Source organism: Archocentrus centrarchus, chromosome 4 (genome assembly GCF_007364275.1).
Source record: "Archocentrus centrarchus isolate MPI-CPG fArcCen1 chromosome 4, fArcCen1, whole genome shotgun sequence".
NCBI lineage: Eukaryota > Metazoa > Chordata > Actinopteri > Cichliformes > Cichlidae > Archocentrus > Archocentrus centrarchus.
In genome coordinates, this window is record NC_044349.1 from 8,687,664 (window position 1) to 8,709,500 (window position 21,837).

The 21,837-nt window shown below is 39.2% G+C and overlaps 1 protein-coding gene across 2 annotated transcripts in view; it reads right to left on the bottom strand.

Moving 5' to 3' along the window:
- Window positions 1–21,837, bottom strand: part of LOC115779536 (discs large homolog 1-like protein) — an 87,279-nt gene that overhangs the window by 31,188 nt on the left and 34,254 nt on the right. For both annotated transcript variants that reach the window (XM_030728249.1, XM_030728250.1), the window contains 9 exons: window positions 17,473–17,526; window positions 14,736–14,786; window positions 10,187–10,311; window positions 9,289–9,458; window positions 8,780–8,916; window positions 8,240–8,384; window positions 5,832–5,964; window positions 2,907–3,063; window positions 2,240–2,342 (listed from right to left, as the gene is read on the bottom strand). In XM_030728249.1, the coding sequence (XP_030584109.1) occupies window positions 2,240–2,342; window positions 2,907–3,063; window positions 5,832–5,964; window positions 8,240–8,384; window positions 8,780–8,916; window positions 9,289–9,458; window positions 10,187–10,311; window positions 14,736–14,786; window positions 17,473–17,526 (1,075 nt within the window). The remainder of the gene's footprint in view (window positions 1–2,239; window positions 2,343–2,906; window positions 3,064–5,831; window positions 5,965–8,239; window positions 8,385–8,779; window positions 8,917–9,288; window positions 9,459–10,186; window positions 10,312–14,735; window positions 14,787–17,472; window positions 17,527–21,837) is intronic.

Below are 21,837 nucleotides of genomic sequence, written 5' to 3' on the forward strand. Positions count from 1 at the left end.
GGCCATCACCACAGGAATGGGACTAACATGGCCCTCAGATGGACATGCACACATTGCTGACCAAAGCCCAGCATGGACAGAAGGTTTGATATAGAGTTCAGTCAACAGTCACTAATGAGGTGTATAGGAGAGTCACGACACAGAGACACAATGGTGTTCATTTAACAGACTGTTTTAGGAAAGTCTAAAGGCTTATGACCAAGATACAAAGCAGCAGGTAAGACTGATTACCTGATAATAATGCCAATGAAAGTCACTGTAAGAAGACCAAATGCCAAGGCAGAGCTAGTCAGAGCCAAGCAACAGAATTTTGATTTTTGGTTAGTTGTGTATCAGCAGGATATTAAAGAAGATGGAAGACTCCTTTAGAAACTTATAAGCTCTTTGGGTGCTATCCATGGTGCTGATCCAACTTAATACTCCATTCCAGACATAGATAATAACCCAGATGACATGCTCTGATGTCCTCACTGGTTATTTCCAGTGAAATAAATGGACTGTCAGGACAAAATCAATTTCAGAACAAACATATCAGCACCACTACAGCCACCTGCATTCACCTACACTACTATATTAATGCCAGGGTATGGAAAGAATAGCTACCTTGTTTATCATGCAAACGTATCAGTTAGTTTTCAGATATCTTCTAACAAAAGCCAAACACCTCCATGAACAGGCTGTACACAGCTTTGAACTCCAACTCAATCTACAGTGTTTGAGCTATGAGATGGACTTGCAATGTTTAACTTTGGCTACAAGCAAGCTTGTGCCATCTGAGACCTCATATTTCCTTCTTTGTCCAGTAACAATTTAGTTTGTGCACCTGAAATGAAACTTCATTTAGGACCTTCATTTAACCTTTTGAAATTAGAATTCATAACCCATTTATCATGCTTGTACGACCTTTTAGAATTCATAATCCATACATCACAGTTTTCAGAATGATGTATGGATTATATTCTTGCATGGCCTTCATAAGTTTCTGAGACATTTGCATACTGCAGCTGCTGCAGAACTTCATTACCCTCCGACAGTGCCTTCCCAGTCTTAATATGTGGTTAAAACACATCAAAATGTTGATGTGGAAAACATATTCACTGCTCGTCAGACTCCTTGAGGGGGTTGTAATCCTGGGTCTAATACACTGGCCATGCCCTCAACAACAGATTTATGGACAATCTCTCTGACTGATACCAAAAACAACCTCACACAGTGTCTCCCAGCAGACAGATTGCTGATACTCCTGATGCTGTTTCAGCTGTGTGAATTACTGTGTGCTATACTCTGGGTCCCTTGGTATGACAGCATGCCATTAGCCTATCAACATTTATAACCTGGTTTCCTAGGTTACGGCCTTCTAAGTCACTTTCAGTAGAGAAATATCCAGAATGACGCTTGTTGGGAAACTCAGTGGGAGTCTGTCTAATTCTAACTTTATGAGGACAAAATGTGTGTTAGTTACAGGCAGAAGGGATGGACCATCCAAACTCTGTCTTCAGGCTTCAGATTTGGCAAGGCTAGATTTAAGTTTGGGTTCTGTTAGAGCAAAGGTCACGATCAGGCTTCTTATTATTTGTGTTAGGGTTGCAGTATGGACACATTGTGGTCATTATTAATGTCAGAAAGGAAGATTATCCAGGATATCCTCATTGGCTGATAAGTTGTCCATCACAAGCTGACTCTACCAGAATACAGTGCATAGCCACTTACACAGCGTCATCACTTTTTCTTTTAATCTAGTGAATTTCCAGAACTTGATGACAAATCAATCTGTTCTTTATTGATATTATGCAAATATTCAAAAAATGTACTATATTTTTTTTAATAGAAAGCATACACACACCTCGATGCTGGTACACGCTGAGAAGACATCACTTTCCATTTACAAAGGCAGTGATGTTTGTTTTTCTATTATTTTATACATTCTGCCCACGCACACTGATTGATTTCCCATTTTTGGGTTTTCCCACAGAGTGGAGAACTGTAACTGTAGAGGGCAGTAATACACTCATGCTGTGATCACAGCATACTGCCAGCTTTTCCCAAAACCAAGATGAAGGACTAACTCATCTCAGAAAATCAAGAATCAAAAAAAAAAAAAAAGAAAAAAAGACACACCACCTTCTGCTGCAAGCTAAAATATAACACATTAATGCATTTTTTATCAATTTTATAAATGATCATTCCACACATTACAGTGAACAGTTGAATGGACATGTAGAGTATCTGTAGTACTCACCCTCTGGTCTGTACTGTGCTACTATGGTGACGGTCTGTCCTGCATTTTTCAGAGCTGCGGCTGCCTGCTCATGTGTTGCACTGGACAGGTCAACCCCATTCACCTACGAATATACGCACAAAATTTGTAGTTAAATATATACTGACGTGAGCAAATCGATAAAAAACACTGCACATCTTCAGCGGGTCGATAGCTGCTAACATGCAGGATTTGTGTATTTTGTGACAGTACTTGCATGCACTAACTCATAATAACAGTAATTCTGCAAGGACTGTCAGTGTCTTGACAGTCTGAGGATTAAATCCAGCTTGAATCTTGTCTGAAGAAAATTAAAACCATATCTCATTTTAGTGGAACACAAAATACATCACAAGCATGAACACAGTCACTGGAGGGTGCTGGTTGACTAGTAATGCACAAAAGAAAAGAAGAGGAGTTATGTGAAGCTTCACTTCATCTCCACATTGATGAATGTCAATCAGTGCAAATAAGCATCTGAAACTGATTCCAGATGTTCAGTTTTAGGTATAATGCCTCTGCTTTTTAAGGCATAACATTCTTGCAAAGAAGAGGCGCTCGATTGGTTGTGAAACATTAATACAAATAGAATTAGGAGTTATTCATGTCAGTTCTCGATGATCTGTATGTGTGATGTCTTAGTTCATACCGACAGGATGCGGTCTCCCTTCCGAAGTTCCCCACAGAGATCAGCTGGACCTCCAGCAAGAATGAATGAAATGAAGATTCCCTCTCCATCTTCTCCTCCAACAATGTTAAATCCAAGACCTGTAGAGCCCCTCTGCAGCACCACCCGTCTGGGTTCCCTGAGAGAAACAGAAATCAAACAAAGACATCACATTAGGGCGACTGATGACCAGTTAGGGTTCTTTTAATCAGTTTTGTAATGTGTATCAGTCAGTTACTGAAGACATATTGAAATAATGTTGTACTTTATTATATGCATGTATGATAATCTCTGAATGTGAACAGTTTGTAGTGATAAATGCTTCATCTCAGTGAGAGGAACAATCATTTAATGTTAAGATCATTTTCCATTTTTACCAGCAGATGTCAGTATTGCACTTTCTCAGTTTTTGGTATACAATGAGACCTGGAAACACTGTAGCCTCCATGTCCTAAAAAAGGCTGAAAAGAAAAGAATCCACGTCAACACAAGCGAGCGATGAAGCAGCTGGATGACTGCATGAAAAACGAGTAAAGCTGATGACTGATAAAAGCTGACACCGTCAGTCTGTGTAAAAACTGTTTGACTGCAGTTTCACAACATGAGATTTTCAGCTTCTTTGATGTTGTCGTAACTCCTCAGGCTCTCAAACAGAACAATTGTCTTTTTTGCGTATTCAAAATCAGCTATATTCATAAAAGTGGGCTGTTGACTTATTTTTTTGTGCCACAGCAAACTCCTTGCAGATATAATATTTGAAAAAAATATTTCATACAGAGTATCTGAGCATGTATGAAAATTAGTGCTGAGATTGAAGTGAATCAGTGTGGCTCTCGTTCTGATCCTTCACCTGAATTCACCTGTCCTGTAAAAGAGTTTTGCTCATTCAGTGGACATTTTTTAAAACCCGTGATCTGCTATTTGTGTGACTAATCAGAGTGAGAGAGAAAAAGATGAAGGCAGAATGACAAAATAGCTGGAGAAAAGAGAAGGGCAGATGTCAAAATGACCATTCTGTAGTCCGTCTGAGGCTTATCAGATTTATTCTAATCAAAGCACACTGATTGGCCCAAAAGGTCTATGACGAAATGGGTCATATTCTGGTAACCACGGTGATGCCAGTCGAGTGACGAGGGCTGTGATAGGCAGTAATCCCTCCATTAAAATGGATTAAAGACAGTAGAGCAGCACTCAGGGTGTGTGTGTGTGCGTGTGTGTGTGTGTGTGTACACATATGTGACCTGAGTTTACATGACAGACAAAATTTGCAGGGCCATCTGCCTTTCACTGCCAAACACACACACACACACACACACACACACACACACACACACACACACACACACACACACACACACACACACACACACACACACACACACACAGATGCAGCAGCTGAACAGAGGTCATTCTTCTTTGCTCTCACTAAAGATCGCAGAGCAGGATAGGAAACAAGCCATGAAGGAAAGAAGAATAAAAAAAAAAGTATTTTTTGTGAATTTTGTCAACAGCTGATTTACATTAATTGTATAAAATACAAAATTAAACAAGTAGCAAACTCAAACACAGTTTCCTCAAAGTTTGGCACATAATTTTGAATTTGCTCTTCTTGGATCTGTGACATCTTTGAATGAACGTGACACTGACAAAGACTGTTTAATATGATCCTATAGTGTTACTATGCAAGAGTTGGAAAGTTGCTTAATGTGACATAACTTAATTTAAACTGACATGCACTTTTTTATGACATGGCAAAATTGGATGACAAAATATTGCCATAGACAAATTTACTGGACCACCACTGAATGTAAGCTTTATGCCAGTGAGGCTAAATTAACAGCACTGGTAAGTACCAAAACCATTTTTTATGTTTCTGTAATTGTTAATGTAGCAGTATGTGCAAGCTCTTTAACTGAAATGATGTTTTTAAAACTAAAATATAATTATTGTTCTTATCCATGAATTATCAAATTTATCATTTTACAAAAAACCTATTAAAGCACATTATTATTTTTTGATTAAGATGCCAAATTACAGTTATTTACTGTAATTTATTTTAATTAGTTTTAGAGGTTGAATGTTGGGCTTGATTAATTTCCGATTCTAATTAAATTTTTAAAGTGGACCCATTCTGCTTTCCTCTATTCTCTGCCGTGTGTATACTTTTACAGTGGTGCATTTTCATATAAAAAATAAATAAATAATAAAGTCAACATTTTTACAAGTACTTCCTGTGAGCCAAAAGTTCAAGCTGCTCTATAGGCTCCATCGCTTACAGTTATTTTCTACTCTTGACTCTCAAGGAGATTTCCAAGCTTCTTATGTGTTTCCACAGTATAGTGGTTTAGCCATTCACCTAGAAAGTTAAAGCTCCCTGGTTCAATCCCTGAAAGATACAGAAACAACCATCTGTTGCTTTAAAAAAAAAAAAAATCTGCCAAATTAAACAGGTGAATAAGAAAGTAGCCAGCACTTGGGATGATGTCATAGATATCCTTAAAGTGGTTATCTTAGAATGCAGGTGAGTGCAGAACCTGTTTACAAGGGCAGCAAATCAGAAAAAAGTTGTCTTAAAGGGAGGGGAACTAAAATAGCTTGTTTCAGATGGTGGATGAACTGTAGGGCTGCATCAAGGCCTGCTATAAGCTGAACAAAGATTCCTTTGAACTGTTAATCAAGCAGCTTCAGTGTTCAAGAACAAAAATAAGCAGCTCCAAACTAGCATGACAGCTCAATTTAAACATGCACTTAAAACTTGTGAAACTATATCTTGAATTAAAACAATAAAATGAGTCATTCTGATTGAAGATTCTGACTAAGGGGGGGGGGCTGGATTTTACTACATTTTATCTTTTTTGAGAGACATTTTTTCTTTACTTCCAGTTTTGAGATAAAGTGCAACCTCACCTGGTGATATCATCGTCTCCAGCCATGGCCCTAGGCAGAGGTGAGTATCTGGGCGTGGTCAGTGGGGCGGGGCTTACAGATTGGCTGCCACTCATGTAGGGGCTTATGTGGTTATCCTGATGTGGGGAATATGCTGTGGGAACAAATACACACATTTTGTTTTATCACACTGTTACACATAAGACATTAATTCATGTGTGCTTTCTGTAAGCTGCATTTGAATCATTGTCATAGTACAACTGATTGATTTTCTACATATATATAGCAGCTCATAGTGGATCAAACTACATATTATACTGAATACATATACTGCTCAAAAGTTTGGGGTCACTTAGAAATGTACTTTTAAAACAATTTATTCTACAAATCTAGTTTTTAAATTATGTAAAAAAAATGTGCTGCAGTACTGCAGATGTCTTGAGAAATAAGAGACAGTGTGATACATGCCATCCATTAATATGGCAGATTCACAGCAGTGATAAATGACATGTTCTCTGTTAATATGCTCAGCTGGAAAGATGACAAGTGGCAGAAATCCAGAGAACCAAATTCACCCAGTCTGTTAATCAGACTGTTATATAACAAAAAACTGTCTGGGAGATTTGATCCTTTAATTGCTTTTATAAGACTTTTATAAGACTAAAACTACCCAGTATATCAAACTGGATAATGTATAACTAATGTTCAGCTCTGATCTGTGACACCACATCTTTAACTGAAAACTTGAGGGAGGTCAAATATTGATATCTTGATACATCTTTTCATTGTGTAATAGTTGTTGTTAGTGGGCTTAAGATTTAATTTAATAAATATTTGATATGCAATTTTTTAAAATAACTGATCTTACACCTCTGTACTGCTTTTTTCCCCCATTTACTATTTAACTCTTAACGTCCATATTGCTCTTATAACTCTTTTTTACAGACACCTAGATATTTGGCCTGACAGCTGCTTTTCATTTAATATTGATATTCAACATATGGCATAAAAGTTACAAACTGATCTTCATAATTCTGTTCTCATTGTTTCCTGTATGAACAGTTTGGATATATAAAGCTCTACTGTAGAAGCTCTCCATCTCATATTTCTCTTCACTTAGCCTTAGATACTCCCCATGTAACCCTGGTAGATTTGGTTTCAGGTACTACATACCATTCAAATGAAATGACCTCTTAACTGGTCTCAGACTACAGTCCTTCATTCCCCTTGGAGAGCTTAAAGCTTTATTAGATGATGTAATTTATGATTCTTTTTAAAGACTCTTTGTTTATCATGCTGTTTTTTGCCTGCTGAATCTGTTCCCTTGATGTTTGTTCCATAGGTGTTGTTGGAATCGCTCTTTGTCTGGCCCCTCACCCAGGACCAATTTGCCATGAGAGACCCTACCAGGGGGACAAGCCCCCGGACAACATAGCTCCTGGGATCACTGGGACACATAAACCCCTCCACCAAGATAAGGCAAGACTGTGGAAAAAGACTTTCAGATGGCCTCAAAAGGGTTTCTGGCAAACCATCAGGTGACTCAGGAGAGGAAAGTGGCGCTCTACTCAAATGGTATATAGTGTGGTTGGGGCGTTGTTGACTTGAACTGAGGCTATAGTTGAGTGGAGGAAGGAATACTTCGAGGAGAGAACGAGATTGCGGATACAAGTGGCAGAAATGAGCTTCCTCCTAAGAGTGACTGGCCTTGCCCTTAGAAATAGGGGGAGGAGTGCAGCCATTCAGGAGGGGCTCAGAGTAGAGCTGCTGCTCCACCACATCAAAAGGAGCCAGTTGAGGTGTTTGGGCATCTAATTAGGGTGCCTCTTGGCCACCTCTTGGGTGAGGTGTTCCGGGCGTGTTCAGACCCAGAATATGCTGGAGAGATTATATCTCTCAACTGGCCTGGGAATGCCTTGGGGTCCCCCCCGGATAAACTGGATGGGGAGAGGGAGGTCTGGGCTTCTATGCTTAGGCCCCCGACCTGGCCCCGGATAAGCAGAAGAAAACAGATGGATGGATGGACTTTGCCTGATTTTGCCTCTTTGTTACCTTGATTGGTTGCTGGTAGGATTTCATGATTCATGACAGGCTCTGAGTAAGAGTCACTGTTCAGAGCCTCAGTAAAAAGGAGCATTCTTCATGTGTGGGAGCAAACAAATTTCAGCTTTGTTCCTTGCTGTTTTCTTTCTTTTTCTTTTCTTTTTTTTTTGCTCAACACCATCTGGCTCTAAAATGCCTCACCATCTTGGTGGCAATGATGTGTACAACAGTCAACAGAGCTCTGTCTGACTGCAAGTTGATTTTGATCTTCTCAAGAAGAGTGAGAGTCTACACAGACTTATGAAACCAGGTTTCACAAATGCATGTTATGCAATGGAAAAATAAAATCATGGTTCAGAGTGGAGAGTTCTTTTTTGCATACTCACAGTTAGTGACGTCGGGCGGAGGGAAGTTGTCGTTGATAAAAAGGGAGGTGTGTTTGGCCACACGCAGATACACAACATCCGGAGTCGACTTCAGGGCGGCCACTGCCTCCTCGTGAGTTACCTCCTCCAAACAGGAGCCATTTACCTTAAAGTAAACAATGACATAAACTCTGTCATTATCAGCAGACACGCATAGAGACACACCAGACACACATGTTCACTAGAAACCTACATGAGACTGAAGGATGGATATTTCTGTTAAAATATTTTCATATGTGGTTTTAAATGTTGGCAAATAATTTAACGTGTAGTGCTTTTTGGGGCTTTTAGTGATATTGTAACTCAATAAATTAATTCATGGCATGTTATTAGCCCTACTAAAGGACATTACATATCCAAAATCTTTTCAAGATAACTTCTTTCAAAATTAAATTAAAGTGCAATCTGCACTTTAGTGTGTATAATCATACTTTTAAATAAATTGTGCATAGAAGACAAAAAAGTGAGCAGAATAGAACAAAGACAAACAATTTTTCTTACAGCAACAAGCTTGTCCCCTATTTGCAGACGTCCATCTTTGTGTGCTGCCCCTCCCTCAATGATTTTGGTCACATAGATGCTGTTGTCGCCTGGGACATGTTGGTTTCCAACTCCACCTGCTATACTAAATCCTAAACCTGAAAAAATAAGTCAGTGGGTAACATGCTTGAAGACTTTCTTAACATTAGATACTTTCATTTTTTTGCATTTTCTCACATTTTTGGCCCTTTTACCAGTAGTAGCAGATTGTTCTAAGAAGAAACCAGAAAATTGAGGCTCATAACTTTGTCAATTTGGGCACGAGCTGTTTTGAATTTTGAATTTCTTCATTGTGTAGTCAGTACAAAGCATGATCATAAAAATGTGAACATCAAATTCTCACCAGTTTCATAATTAAAGCTGCTTTATTCTGAAAGTCAGTTGTCTGCTGTAGTGCCATAACAACAACGACTGTAATATATCACTACATGTAGACTCAGCCGTCTGTTGTGTTGATAGCACAGTCTCACCTTTGGGGCCTTTGACTAGTTTGATATCCATGATTCTCTCGGTGGTGCTCCTCCTGCGTCGTATACACAGTCTGACCAGACCACCTGCATCCTTGAGCGCCTCCACAGCGCCGCTGTGGGTCACCTCTCTGACGTCTGTGTCATTCACTCGGACTATGCAGTCATTCACCCTGAATGGCATGAAGTAAAGAAGTCAACTGAATTGGTTAGGGAGATAAATTGGGAGGAAACACAAATGTTATGGTGCTCACTCTAAAACCAAAGTGAGAAACAAGCTATAGACAGTGAGTAGTTGCTTTCTTTATGAGAATTAAAACTAGGCACACATCTAGAAATGGGAAGTTTGAGTGGATGGGGGACACAAACACCAGAAACTGAAAATACACAGTCTTGGTTCAATCAGGCAGCTGCTGCTCATTTCCGAAGATTCTCTATATCCACTGGCTTTACCAAGGCAGTTATCTTGGGATGTGTAAAGAGGAAAACTGCTGAGGGATTCACATCCCTTTATTTTTTTACTGTAATAACAAGGGGAAGCTGTCATGGTGAAGTCTGTTGTAAAGCTAGACAGCCAATTTAGTGTGATTGGAGATGCTCTCCACACAGCACCCTTTTACAATGTTAGTTGAGTTGGTTGGCAGCTGGTGAAAGCACTGCTGTCTGGTCGATCAATTCCACACCAATGAAGTAAATCTGCTGCCATGGGTGTAATGCTACATGCTTGAGCAGTATTGCTTTAGTTTGAACATGAACATTTTGGTCCACTTTTTAACTTTGAGGGTCACAGCTGAGGTTTGGCATGTAGCAGCTCAGTTCTAAGTAACACTGTATCTGCACGTAATGTAATCAAATAATCCTCCCTCACATCTAATGACAGCAACTCTGTCTGTGTTTTCACCTGAGTCGTCCATTCTGGGCTGCAGCTCCTCCAGGTATAATCTTGGTGATGAAGATTGAGGGGTCATCTCCAATGTGGGGGTTATCAGTTCCTCCAGCGATACTGAAACCGAGGCCCGAGTTACCCTACGCATACACACAGACACAGAGTGTGTAAAAAAAACAAGAGCATCATCTGAGCACTGGTTTTAAAAGATGTTTGCGTGGTATGATATTGAGCCTAGTGTTAGTTCAGGCAGGCCATGAAGTCGAGCTTAGCTGCAATCATTGCAGATCAAATGATCTTAATGTCAGCCAACATCATGGCTGATAGCTTAGCCCTTCTATATATCCAAATGCCAAATCTCATGTGAGGTATAGTATTAAAGCTGCTTTAGCCTGCCCACAATTGCTGTGCATCTGCAAGCTGCTTTGCAACCATCCACCCCAGCTCCTCCTTTCATGCCATTTCTGACATAATCAGTATCATTTTTATTAACATTGATGCCTACTCTGTTCTGTGCCGTAGTGTTGCTGTTGGTATCCACACCAATAGATTTCTATGTATTGCATATGGAAGACCAAGGAGATCCCAGAGAAGAGCCAAAATAGAACTCTTCCTTGTCAAAACCTCACACATTATTAATACAGCACCACATGTACATAGTGTTTATTATTTCTCCATATTACACAAAGAAGCATTTTGTATCCTCTGTAATTATTATTCACTCCCAAGATATATATAACAAAATATATAGTCATGTAATGCAAAGGACATAATAGCAACTGGTCCCAGTGCTGTGGTCAAGTTTTTGCTGCAGACTAAGAGAGGACCAAAATATATGTGAACAAATTAAAAAAAAAAAGCTAAAAGAATCTAATTCCAATAATGTCATGCCCACCTAAAAATAATTTCAGACCTGAAGCACTAATATTGGAAATGCGCTTACCTAAATGCATAGGGAATTTTTGGAGTGAAGTATAGAAAGCCGGTAGAGGCACTAATGATGCTTTAAACACTGCAACACACTTTATTTTAAAACACCTCAAAAATCCCACAGCTTATGCTACGCTAATGTTTATGAACTTCAGCAGTTAAAAAAGCTGAAAAAGATGGAGCTTAATCTCTATATAATCAGAAGGTACCAAACATTTACCACAGAAAGAGGTTCAGCTCAACTCTCTGTGGCATACAGGTTATATATACTGGAGCTCTGCAACACAGTGTAACCTCCTTTTCTGTTGAAGAAGTTGTTCAACTAGAAGAAGTTATTCAGTGGTGAGAGGGGTATAACTTAATGTTAAATGTAAAACAGAAATGTGGCGAGAGTTAAGCTGGTAACAATGTACAATTAGAAAAAAAAACTTTGATTCTAAGTCACAAAGGGCTAATCAGGTCGAGTGTGTTTGTTCAAAAATTAATCATTGTTTGCATTTTCTGGCTCAGGGTCCATGGAGTAGCTAAAAGTATAATTGTTATCTTACAGAGCAGCCACTGAATCGATTTCAGCACAGTTTTAAATAAATTCAGATCACAACTGCAAACCTGATAAAAACAAAACCCATCAACGATGGGGCTATTCTCCACTGATTAATGAAACTACAAAATAAATGTTGAAGTCAAGTCATAATAAAACCCTTCAGCAGACATCTTATTACCTTCTGCAAAACTATTTTGCCCTAATTTTGAGGCCTTGCCCTAAACTTTAATCCAAATACTTTTATTCCCCCCTGAGCTAGTAAAGATATAATATACATTCCACCAAAAATATGTTTTCAATATTAACAATACTCATTAAATCAAAACAATTTCTAGCATGCTTTAAGAGATTGATATTCTGTGATTATCATTAACATTTCTACAAAGACACTTTGGTAACCACAACCTAAAATAGACACAACAAATGTCCCCAGTACACAAATTAGAGAAAGTACACACTGAGTCATCCCTGACCAACATGTTAGACAATGCTCAGCCAATCAGAAGTTGGCATCACAGGCTAATCAATAAAGCTGCAACCTAGAACTGATGTTACTATAAACATATTTGCTTTCCTCAGTTTCTCACTATCTAGCTACTGCTGGCTCTTCAGTGTCCTACATCAGTTGCTAGATATGGGGAATCCCCACTTTCTCCATTTCAGTCAATAATGGTCAAGTAGGTATAGCCAATCATGAGGCACAATATGATCACATGATTAGGCTAAGCCAATCAGGCATGAGACAGAGGCTACATCATTAGCATATATTATCATAGCATTAGTAGCCTGATATCATCCATGTTGTGTACTCTCCACTTCAAATAAATACAACCATAATGTAAAAAGGGTACTAAACATCCAGGAATATGATCACACATCGTTGAAGGGTAAAGAACACATATGCCAGATTTTATGGCTCATCTCCCTGCTGTCTTGGTGTCTGAGAAAGGTAAAAATCTCATGTACCGACAAACAGACAAATAGACGGACAGTATGACAACAATATCCTCCTGCCTTTTTTTATCCGGAGGATGAAAAGTCATTTTCTTTCCAAGGAGCCAATCACCTGTGATCCACACTGTTTACAAACAGCATGGGCTTAAGGAGAGGGGAGGTTTAACAAGCTCTGAGTCTAAACTCTGAGTTGATTAATTCTGAGATGGGAAGGTCTGAGGTTTTTGGTTCCAGAAATGCTGATTAGATTTAGTTCAGTCACCTCTGAATATATCAAGCATGAGTTAAGCATGTGTGTGGGTAGTAAAATGAAGCCATCATTAATGAAACTCTAATAGCAGGAATCACCACAGTAACAGGTATATAAAGACCAGAGCCTTCATTTTAATTTACTGTTCAATAAATGATGGATTGAAGCTGCTGATGTTAAATATAAAAAAATAATTAACTAACAACAAGCTGGAATTTCATGTTTGTGAAGACATAAACTTATACTTCAATATAAATTTTATAAGGAAATGAAAGAGCATGTCAGTCAGCTGGTTTAAGTGCAGCAGGAGGGGCGGAGTCAGAGAGAACCTCAGGGTTTGTTGAAGAAGACCTGTCAGTGAGCAGGTTAGGTTCACAGACTCTGTTAACCCCGTAATTCACTCGGGGTTTGTTAGCTCTTTTTCTGGCACAGAAAAACCAAACAATCTGAAGCTAACTTAAGAGTTCTCACTGAACCTGCTTTCTGGAAGAGCGCCCATGCAGAACGTACAGATAACCAAAATGTTTCTTTCTATAAAAAGATTCCTTCTATTGACCATTGATGTCTGATCAGGCTTTTGTTGCATGCAGTCTGTGTGGCAAGCAAAAGAGGGACTGCACTAAAAGTCTAGTTTTTCTTTTTTTGGGCGTTTTTGGCCACAGCGGCTTTTGTTAGCAGTGGAGAGAGACAGGAAATGGGGGAAGATACAGGGGAAGACACGCGGGAAAACTGGCGACAGGCCGAGAGTCGAAACCCACGCCGCCCGCACCGCAACGCGCGGCACACGTATGGGGTCGCCGGCTTCACCACTAAGCCACCCGGGCGCCCAAAGTCTAGCTTTTTTTATTGGCTTTTTAAAATTCATATGCATTTATGGACAATAACTGGGCTAATGAAAACAGAAAATTGATTTAAATATCCACTGAATACACCAGAAAAACCACCGGAAGATCTCTGGCTGGGAACTCATTGGCTGGTCTGTCAACAGACCAGCCAATGAGTTCCAATTTTCCGTAGAGCCATCAAATTACTGAAGAATAAGAGATGAGGTATAGACATATGTGTGTGTCTCATAAAGATGATATTAAAAATATTTTTTATTTAACCTGACCTAACATATACAGTAATATCTCTGTTCTTATCTTTTTACAAACTCATAATTTCAAAAAACCATATCAACATGAAATCCATCTGTCTGCAGATATTGCTTGGTACTAGCTGGCACATAGTAGATCACTGCCACTGCACTCACTCACTTGCGCTCTGTCACCGGGTTCAAAGCTAGTATAATGTCTGCGCCTGTATTTGCGTGTACGTTCATTTAAAGCAGATCCAGTCAAGCAGACAGAACCAGGTCACGAGAGAATAGGGCAAGAGAAAGGGAGGTGCAGAGACAGCCTTAGGCATGAGAGAAAGGGGAATATAATGAGAATGAAGGAGGTAGGGGCCAGGCATGGAAAGTGAAGACGGATGGGAAAAAAAAGAGAGAGGACAGGGGAAAAGGGCCAGCAGAATCAGACCAATGATCAGGCTAAGTTAAGGAAAACCAGAACGATGAGCTGGAAGCAGAGGAGAAAAATAACCGAGGACAAACACAGCAAACAGTGCAGAGGCTTTTATGAGTTAGATCATTGTATTACCTCAGCCTAACTGCTTTGAATTTTAAAGGGTTCGGTTTCTTTAGAGCCACAAAAATAGTTAACTTTGTGTTACATTTAGTTTGTTAAAATAAAGGTCAAAAAACTTTATCAGGCTTTATGGCCTTTTATTTTTTTGCTGTCTGAACCTCACACCATGACTACTATGTGAGGCTAAATGCATGCAGAGTTCATGTGAAGGACACACTTGGTAGTGGTGTGTTTTGATTGTGTGCTGTATGTTTTTACCCGCTCCAACGTGATTTCCTCATACTCATAGTCTGCTTCTGTTCCATTGACCTGTTTGAAAGACAAAAACAGAAATGTGAAAATTAAGAGGTATGGTCAAGTAAACCCTTTACTTGGACCTGTTATCGTTTTCCTTATTTTCTGTTACAGTGGTGGATGCTCATATTAAACGCCGCCAATGTTTCAAAACATACTGTCAATATGTGCAAGTAATCCTTGTGAGCCAAAAATAATAATAATAAAGGTCAGGGTTGAGATAGTCTGCTCTTGGATCTGAGTGAGGTCAGTGGCAGCAGGAATCCTTAAATAATATGCTCACTTCAGGCACACTGATCTATCAACTTTCAGTTTATGAGGGGAATGTAGGCTTAAATGGAGGGTGCCCTTATAGGAAGAGGAACTACAAATGGCTTGTTTCAGACAGAGGACGAAATGAGGGGCTGCACCAAGGCCCAATATAAAAACTAAAAACACAGAACCAATAAATGAGTAATAAAGGCACAGTGTAAATAAAATGCCCCCCTCAAAATTAATTAATTAATTAAAATAAAGTGCCTCCAGTGACTGCAGTATCATTGCATATTATATTATAAGATTGTTAATACTCCATCAATGTGAAAGCAGTTTTTCAGGTTATGGTACAAATCTCGACTTCTGTTATCTTTGTAGTTGTAGTGTGTGTGTTTGTGTGTGTGTGTGTGTGTGTGTGTGTGGGGGGGGGGGGGGGGGGGGGGGGGGGTTAGCTGTTATTCTAGGATGCAAAGAAGAACAAAACTTCTTTGCTGGAATAGCTAACACTTATTCATCACAAGTCAAATGTGACAAAGATCATGGCTTTTTGAACGTTTTAAAACCACTGCTTAAAAAGAATCTCAATAGCAGTCATGTAAATATTTCCTTGAGGTGAAAGTAAAATATGGGGTAAGATTTTATCAACTAAGAGACAAGCTAAAACTGAATCATAACTTCTTTTTTTAACGTAAATGTATGTACTTAGAAGTCACCAAAAATTACGAGTCAAAAAAACCTATACCAATAGACACAAAAGTACAGTAAAGTAAGAATCCTATCTGGGAGCATCCGTCAGGCCCTTGAGGATATTTGTTCTCTCCTAATAAAAAAATGTGACTTTGTTATCTGATCACTAATACACTGCCAAGGTAAGACAGACTGTAACATGTGAACTGCAGAAATGAGAATTTAGGCATTTGATTATTTATGAATGACGCATGATTCCCACAGATTAGACCCGTAATGCGTACTTAATGATGTGTACTGTGATGTCATATTTAAGAGCATCCCCGATGGCTTGCCCATGAGCCAATCACATGGCTCAGCCTGGGCTGTCTGTACCATAAATCACATTAACATGCACATTTTCGGACTCAGTGAAAAGAGTGCAGAATTAAGTCTGATCTCAATATATTTTGAGTTCCACTCAGTTGACACTGCGAAATGAGTGTCTTGCTCCAGATACAGCTGCTGCAGGCAAGATGACACGCACACACACAATCGATGAACACATAAACATAGTGGTCGAGCGGCATCCCAGTGGCCCATGTAATCCCCTTGGTTGTAATCTGTGTCTCTGTGCAGTCAGATTAGTTTAGATTGTGAATTTTTGTCATTCCAAGCAGAGGGCACAATCTTCCATCAGCCACTGTAGTGTGACACCTACCAACAGTATTCACAGTTCACAATGGTGCCTGATTATATGCAAACTAATTTATTATTAATATGAGCAAAGACTTACTTAGACTGCTTCCAAATCTTTTAAAAATTCTTTGGAATATTTACTGTTAAATGCAATCATCTTTTCAATGTCATAGCATTACAGCTATGACATATATTATAACATGGCACTGTAGGTGGTGCATTGTTTAAATGCATTTGTCCTATAACAAACTTTTTTTGCCTAATTTTTGGCTCCAGAATACCTTTAAAATAGCCTTTAAAAGTGTCATAAACAGTTACTGTTTACTGCGGTTGGGCAAACCAAAAAAAAGAAAACAGTCATAAATAATATCAGTGAACTAATGAGTGAAACCTGCAAGTCAACAGATCTTTCGCTGCCTGTTTAATTTCAGTTTTTAGTTCAGCAGGCACTAATTCCACAGTAATTACATAATAAACTTATCTAACAAACACAGATACTGATTTTCTGTGGCAGCTGGCTACCAGTAAAGCAACGTCTGTATCCATCTAATTCTAGACTGAGCTTTCAATCTAAAACCAGGATGCTACAGACATCAAATTATTGCACATTAGATTCATGTTTGCATGGTGAGAAAAAAATAACTAAACTAATTAACTAAAGAAATATAATGTAAAATTTTTGCATGCACCTTTTGCAAAAAAAAAAAAAAAAATCTATAGCCAATTTATTTTTGCTAACATTTGTGTGATATTTCTAGTGCAAACTTTCTCTTCATTGTGTGTCTGAAAGCACATTATATCATTTCAACACAAGCCAGCAGGTGTAAGAAAAGAATGAACTAAGAATGAATTCTTACACAAAATCAAAGAAATGTTTGCTTTTCAATGCAATCTGCTTAATCTGATGCACTCTGAGCCACAACCACTGTAAACTAATTCAATATATTTTTGAAAATTAATGATTTATCTTTATTTGTCTTTTCTGAGAAAAACAATTAAGGACATAATAAAAATCAAAACCAGGAACCTGAATGTAGCAGTATTGGCAAAACAGGGACATTACATTTGAAACAGAACTCACATATGGGGGGGTGTCGACGCTGTCGGTGTTGACCACCACTGGAGGGGGGTTGGCCTGAAAGAGAGAACGTCAGCGTTATTAATCACTTTTAATATCAAAGCACTCTTGCTGAAAAGAAAAAGAGACAAACAGAAAGCGGTAATAACGACTTACTCGTCTCATGTTTTGGTACAGCATTTTGAGTACATCTGCTACAGATTACCACCATGGAGCGACAGCATACACCGCATGACATACTGCACAACCCTTATATTGGACAGTACTAATGTACTACACTGCAAACCACACTATAGAACAATCTGGTAAAGCTCTGCCACTGTGCCATAAAGTGCTCTTATAAGAATTCAGAACTGCAGGACAAAACCCTTGATATATTTACATTTTAGACATTTTTCTAATAGTAGAATAGTACAATATTGTGTTCTGTTGCACATTACTTTACAACACCGTCCTTTTGTAGGTCATCCACATTTAATCTCTTAAATTAAGTCGACTTCCCAGATCCATCTGCTTTGTATAAATCCAACGACTGCAATCACCCCTTCAGTCCCATGCGCAGTCTGCAGTTTACAACAAGTGTTTACTCCTTCCTTCTCCCCCCAAGGGAGTCTACTCTAAGCTCAGTCTCCTCTTTCTCCCTGGTCTCGTTCTAGAAACCAGGCTTGGACAGATCTGTGCTGGGGTTATGGCAGCTGTAGATAACTGGCATTAGTTTCCATTTCCTGTTTCCTAATCATAAGCACAGCAAATGATAAACTACACACTCACTAATACCTACAGGGTGTCTTTTTTTTGCCATTTTGCAAGAACACCCATTTTTTCATTCCAATCTACTCCTGTTCTAGTGCTCTGAATCCACCTTCAGCAGCAGCTCTAGTCTTTTCAAACACACCAGCGATCAGCGTGCCAGTCCATGTAAGAGCTCCTCCTCGCGTTCTGTTGCCAAAAAAAAGTTCCCAAACTAACAAGTTAAACAAGCATCAAACAAGCACGAGAACCAAGCAGACAGGCCGCCCTGACTCCAGAACATGAACGTGCAGCAGAGCCGCTACAGCATCTAGCTCTCTGCACTAATCTCTACCTCTCATCCACCCTGTTCCATCTCTCTCTCGCTCTCGCACTCTCGCTGCCAGTCAAGCTGACTGGATGCTTGATCCCACATGGGAACAGAAGGGGGTGGTGTGGGGTGTGCAGGATTATAGGTATGGTGGGAGGAGTGAAATCTGCCTGCTGGACAACAACGTTGAGAAGTAGAGAGTGATGATGCACACAAAGCAAAAGCACAGACAGAGTTTAAGAAAGTAAAAACAAAACAAAACAACAACAGTATGACAACAAAAGTGGAGTAAGGTTCAGAGACAGAGACGAGAAGGGGTTTGGACAAAGCATAATGAAGCAGAGAGGGTCATGCTGACAGATACAGCTGTTGTCAGCTGGGTGTATGAGTGCCTGTATTTATGTCAGTGAAGACAAAAACATCTGTATTAAACATTTTTGGACATCTTTATACTATCATTTGAGATCATTTAAGAGAACATTACTCTATTGTTAATTTACACTTAAAGGGAAAAAAAAGGATCCCCTAACTGCTGCTTTTGAGACTGAGCATCTCTCAAACTCAGGGAGCTTTAAATGTACTAGAAAAACACTACACGTCACTACAACAGGGACACTCTTTGTCCTTTGTCAATGATCACTCGAAAGCTCCCATCACTTGCATGAACATAAAAAAGAATATGTATTTCTCTTTTTTCAAAATTAGCTTTATTTAATGACTTGTATCAATATGTATATGAAACACTGAATACTCAAGACTTCAGGACCCACAACAAATGCACACATTGAGCCTACAGCTTTTAATAGAGACATTCAGGGGCAAATTCTATAGGGTTGGCCTGGCTGAAGCCCTTGCTTACTTTGTGGTGGCATGGAGTGCAATCGAATGCAAATGTTACCACCTCTACAAAAGCAGAGGCTTTGGTAGTTTTCTGTTCTAGAGTGTTCAAGTAAGTATTAACACAATGCCACAATCTTCCAAGGAGTGGACATCCCAGCAAATTCATTTGACAAAAACCAAACACAGCATATCAGCACAAACATCTCATACCTACTGCCAAGCACAGTAGTGGAGGGTTGATGATTTGGGCATCTTCCAGTCACTGATTTAACCATGAACTCCTGTGTATGATCCCAGACACAGTAGAAAAAGAAAATAATCAAAGTGTTGCAATGGCCCCAGTCAAAGTCCAGACCTCACCTTGACTGAAATGCTTTGGCAGGACCTTAAGAGATCTGTGCATTAACAAATGCCTGCAAACCTCAATGAATTGAAGCAGCGTTATAAAGAAGAGTGGGCCAAAATTCCTTCACAACGATGTGAGAGAAAGTCATACAGAAACTGATTTATTGATTTTTATCATTTAAAAACAATTACTTCAAGTTATTGCTGCTTTTTACATAAGCCTAAACTGACAAAAAAAAACCTAAGGGTTGCAAAAGTTGTTGTTTTTTAAATGCTGAAAACCTCAGATGATGATTATCATTTAAACAGATGGTTTTATTATCAAAATGTGTCAGTGTGTGGGAACAATGGCTGCAGCAAAATCAATCAATGAAAAAGTTCTGCTAGATAAAAGCAGTTACTGGATGTAACTCCAGTTCTGAATATAGACACAGCCCCTTTGTGGGTTTTCCCATTGGTTGTATGGGGTGGTCAGAGTGGTGGCCAGATTTTAGCCTGTGGAGGACGGACTCCACATTCCTGACTTTCACCAGCTGAAAACTTGCCACTGTAATTCTAAGCTTAATTTGTTAATACCAAAATAGATAACAATTGAATTCTTTACTCTGATAGTCTAGAAATGTAGTCCCAAATAATGAAGCACACTGACAGAGTCATTGCAGCTGATGCTACTGTAAGCTATTAACACCTAATAACTACAGTATGGAATTTATTCCACTACGCATACCAGTCCACTGCGTTACCTAAACCTGACTCCCTCACCACAGGAAAAGTGTTGCACAATGCACACAAGCTCTGTGTGTCTTTGTCTATGTGTGTGCACACCATTCACAAAGCAACAAATCCAGTCGGTCACTCAGCTGGTGACTCCATTGACACACCATGTCAGACTGCACACTTATGTAACATCAATATGTGTGTGTTTACGACTGAGTGTGTGCAGATGGGGTTGTGTTACATGAAAAGGCCAAAAGTACAAATGTGCAAATATAAACAAACAAGCTTTCGGTGCACAAATACACAAACACACACAACATCCATATCCAGACAGTGTTTTGTTGCCCTGTGCAAGTGATTGTCAGTTGTTACATAACTGGTGTTACAGCAGCTGTGTTATCATGGCATTATGGCCTGTTCGAGTACAGCGCAAGACAGCTTAGAGAGAGATCCAGACTATCCCGGGTTTGTCTTATCAGAGAGATGTACAAGTGATTAAGTCCTTTGGTTGTAATTCTAAATGCTGAAGGAGGTGTGTGTGTGTGTGTGTGTGTGTGTGTGTGTGTGTGTGTGTGTGTGTGTGTGTGTGTGTGTGTGTGTGCACACGCAGACTTTGGGAAATGATTTTCCATTAGTGTAGGGAGCTCTTTTCAGCTTCTAAACCATCAACGTAATTATCAATTAGCAGATGACTCATGATTGGATAAACAGAAATCAAGAATCCTATAACATCTAATGATGTGCAGCAGCAGTTCGTTAAACAATCAATCACAGCAGTGCGACACGCACAATCACATATGAAAGAACATGCAAACACATACAAAGGCCAAAGTGAAAAAAGAAAGAGTCATTAACCACAATGGGCTGAATGGAAAGGGTTGCACAACAGCTGCAATGTTGAAAGGATTTTTTTTGTTGTTTCTCTAAAACCAACTCACACTGGGCGTCCACAGAGGCGAAGGCAGACGCAAACATTCATAAAACACTCCCCTCTTAACATCACTACTCGTTCTGACTTCCTAACACGCAATGAAAATCCATTCGAATAATAACGTAATCAGACTCCATCCACTCAGAACCGCGCTAATCACATTATCACTACCTTCTAACTCTGATCACTGTGCACACAATAACTACAGCAAGTAATAGCATTTCCTTTACTATTCTTCATTTCTCTACAGTTTATATAATGCAGCACATATCCTGTTACACATAAAAGACTTTGGTCCTTTGATTATATTACTGGGAAATTCAAAATGACCATCATTGCTCTTGCACTGCGCCCATCATCATTCAGCGATGTCCCATCGACTGCAGGCTTTGTTTTGAAACCTTTCATTTACTCTAAATCTGTTTTCTCTGTGTTTCTGAATTATTTTCAGTATCCCTCAGAGAAAAAGACAAAC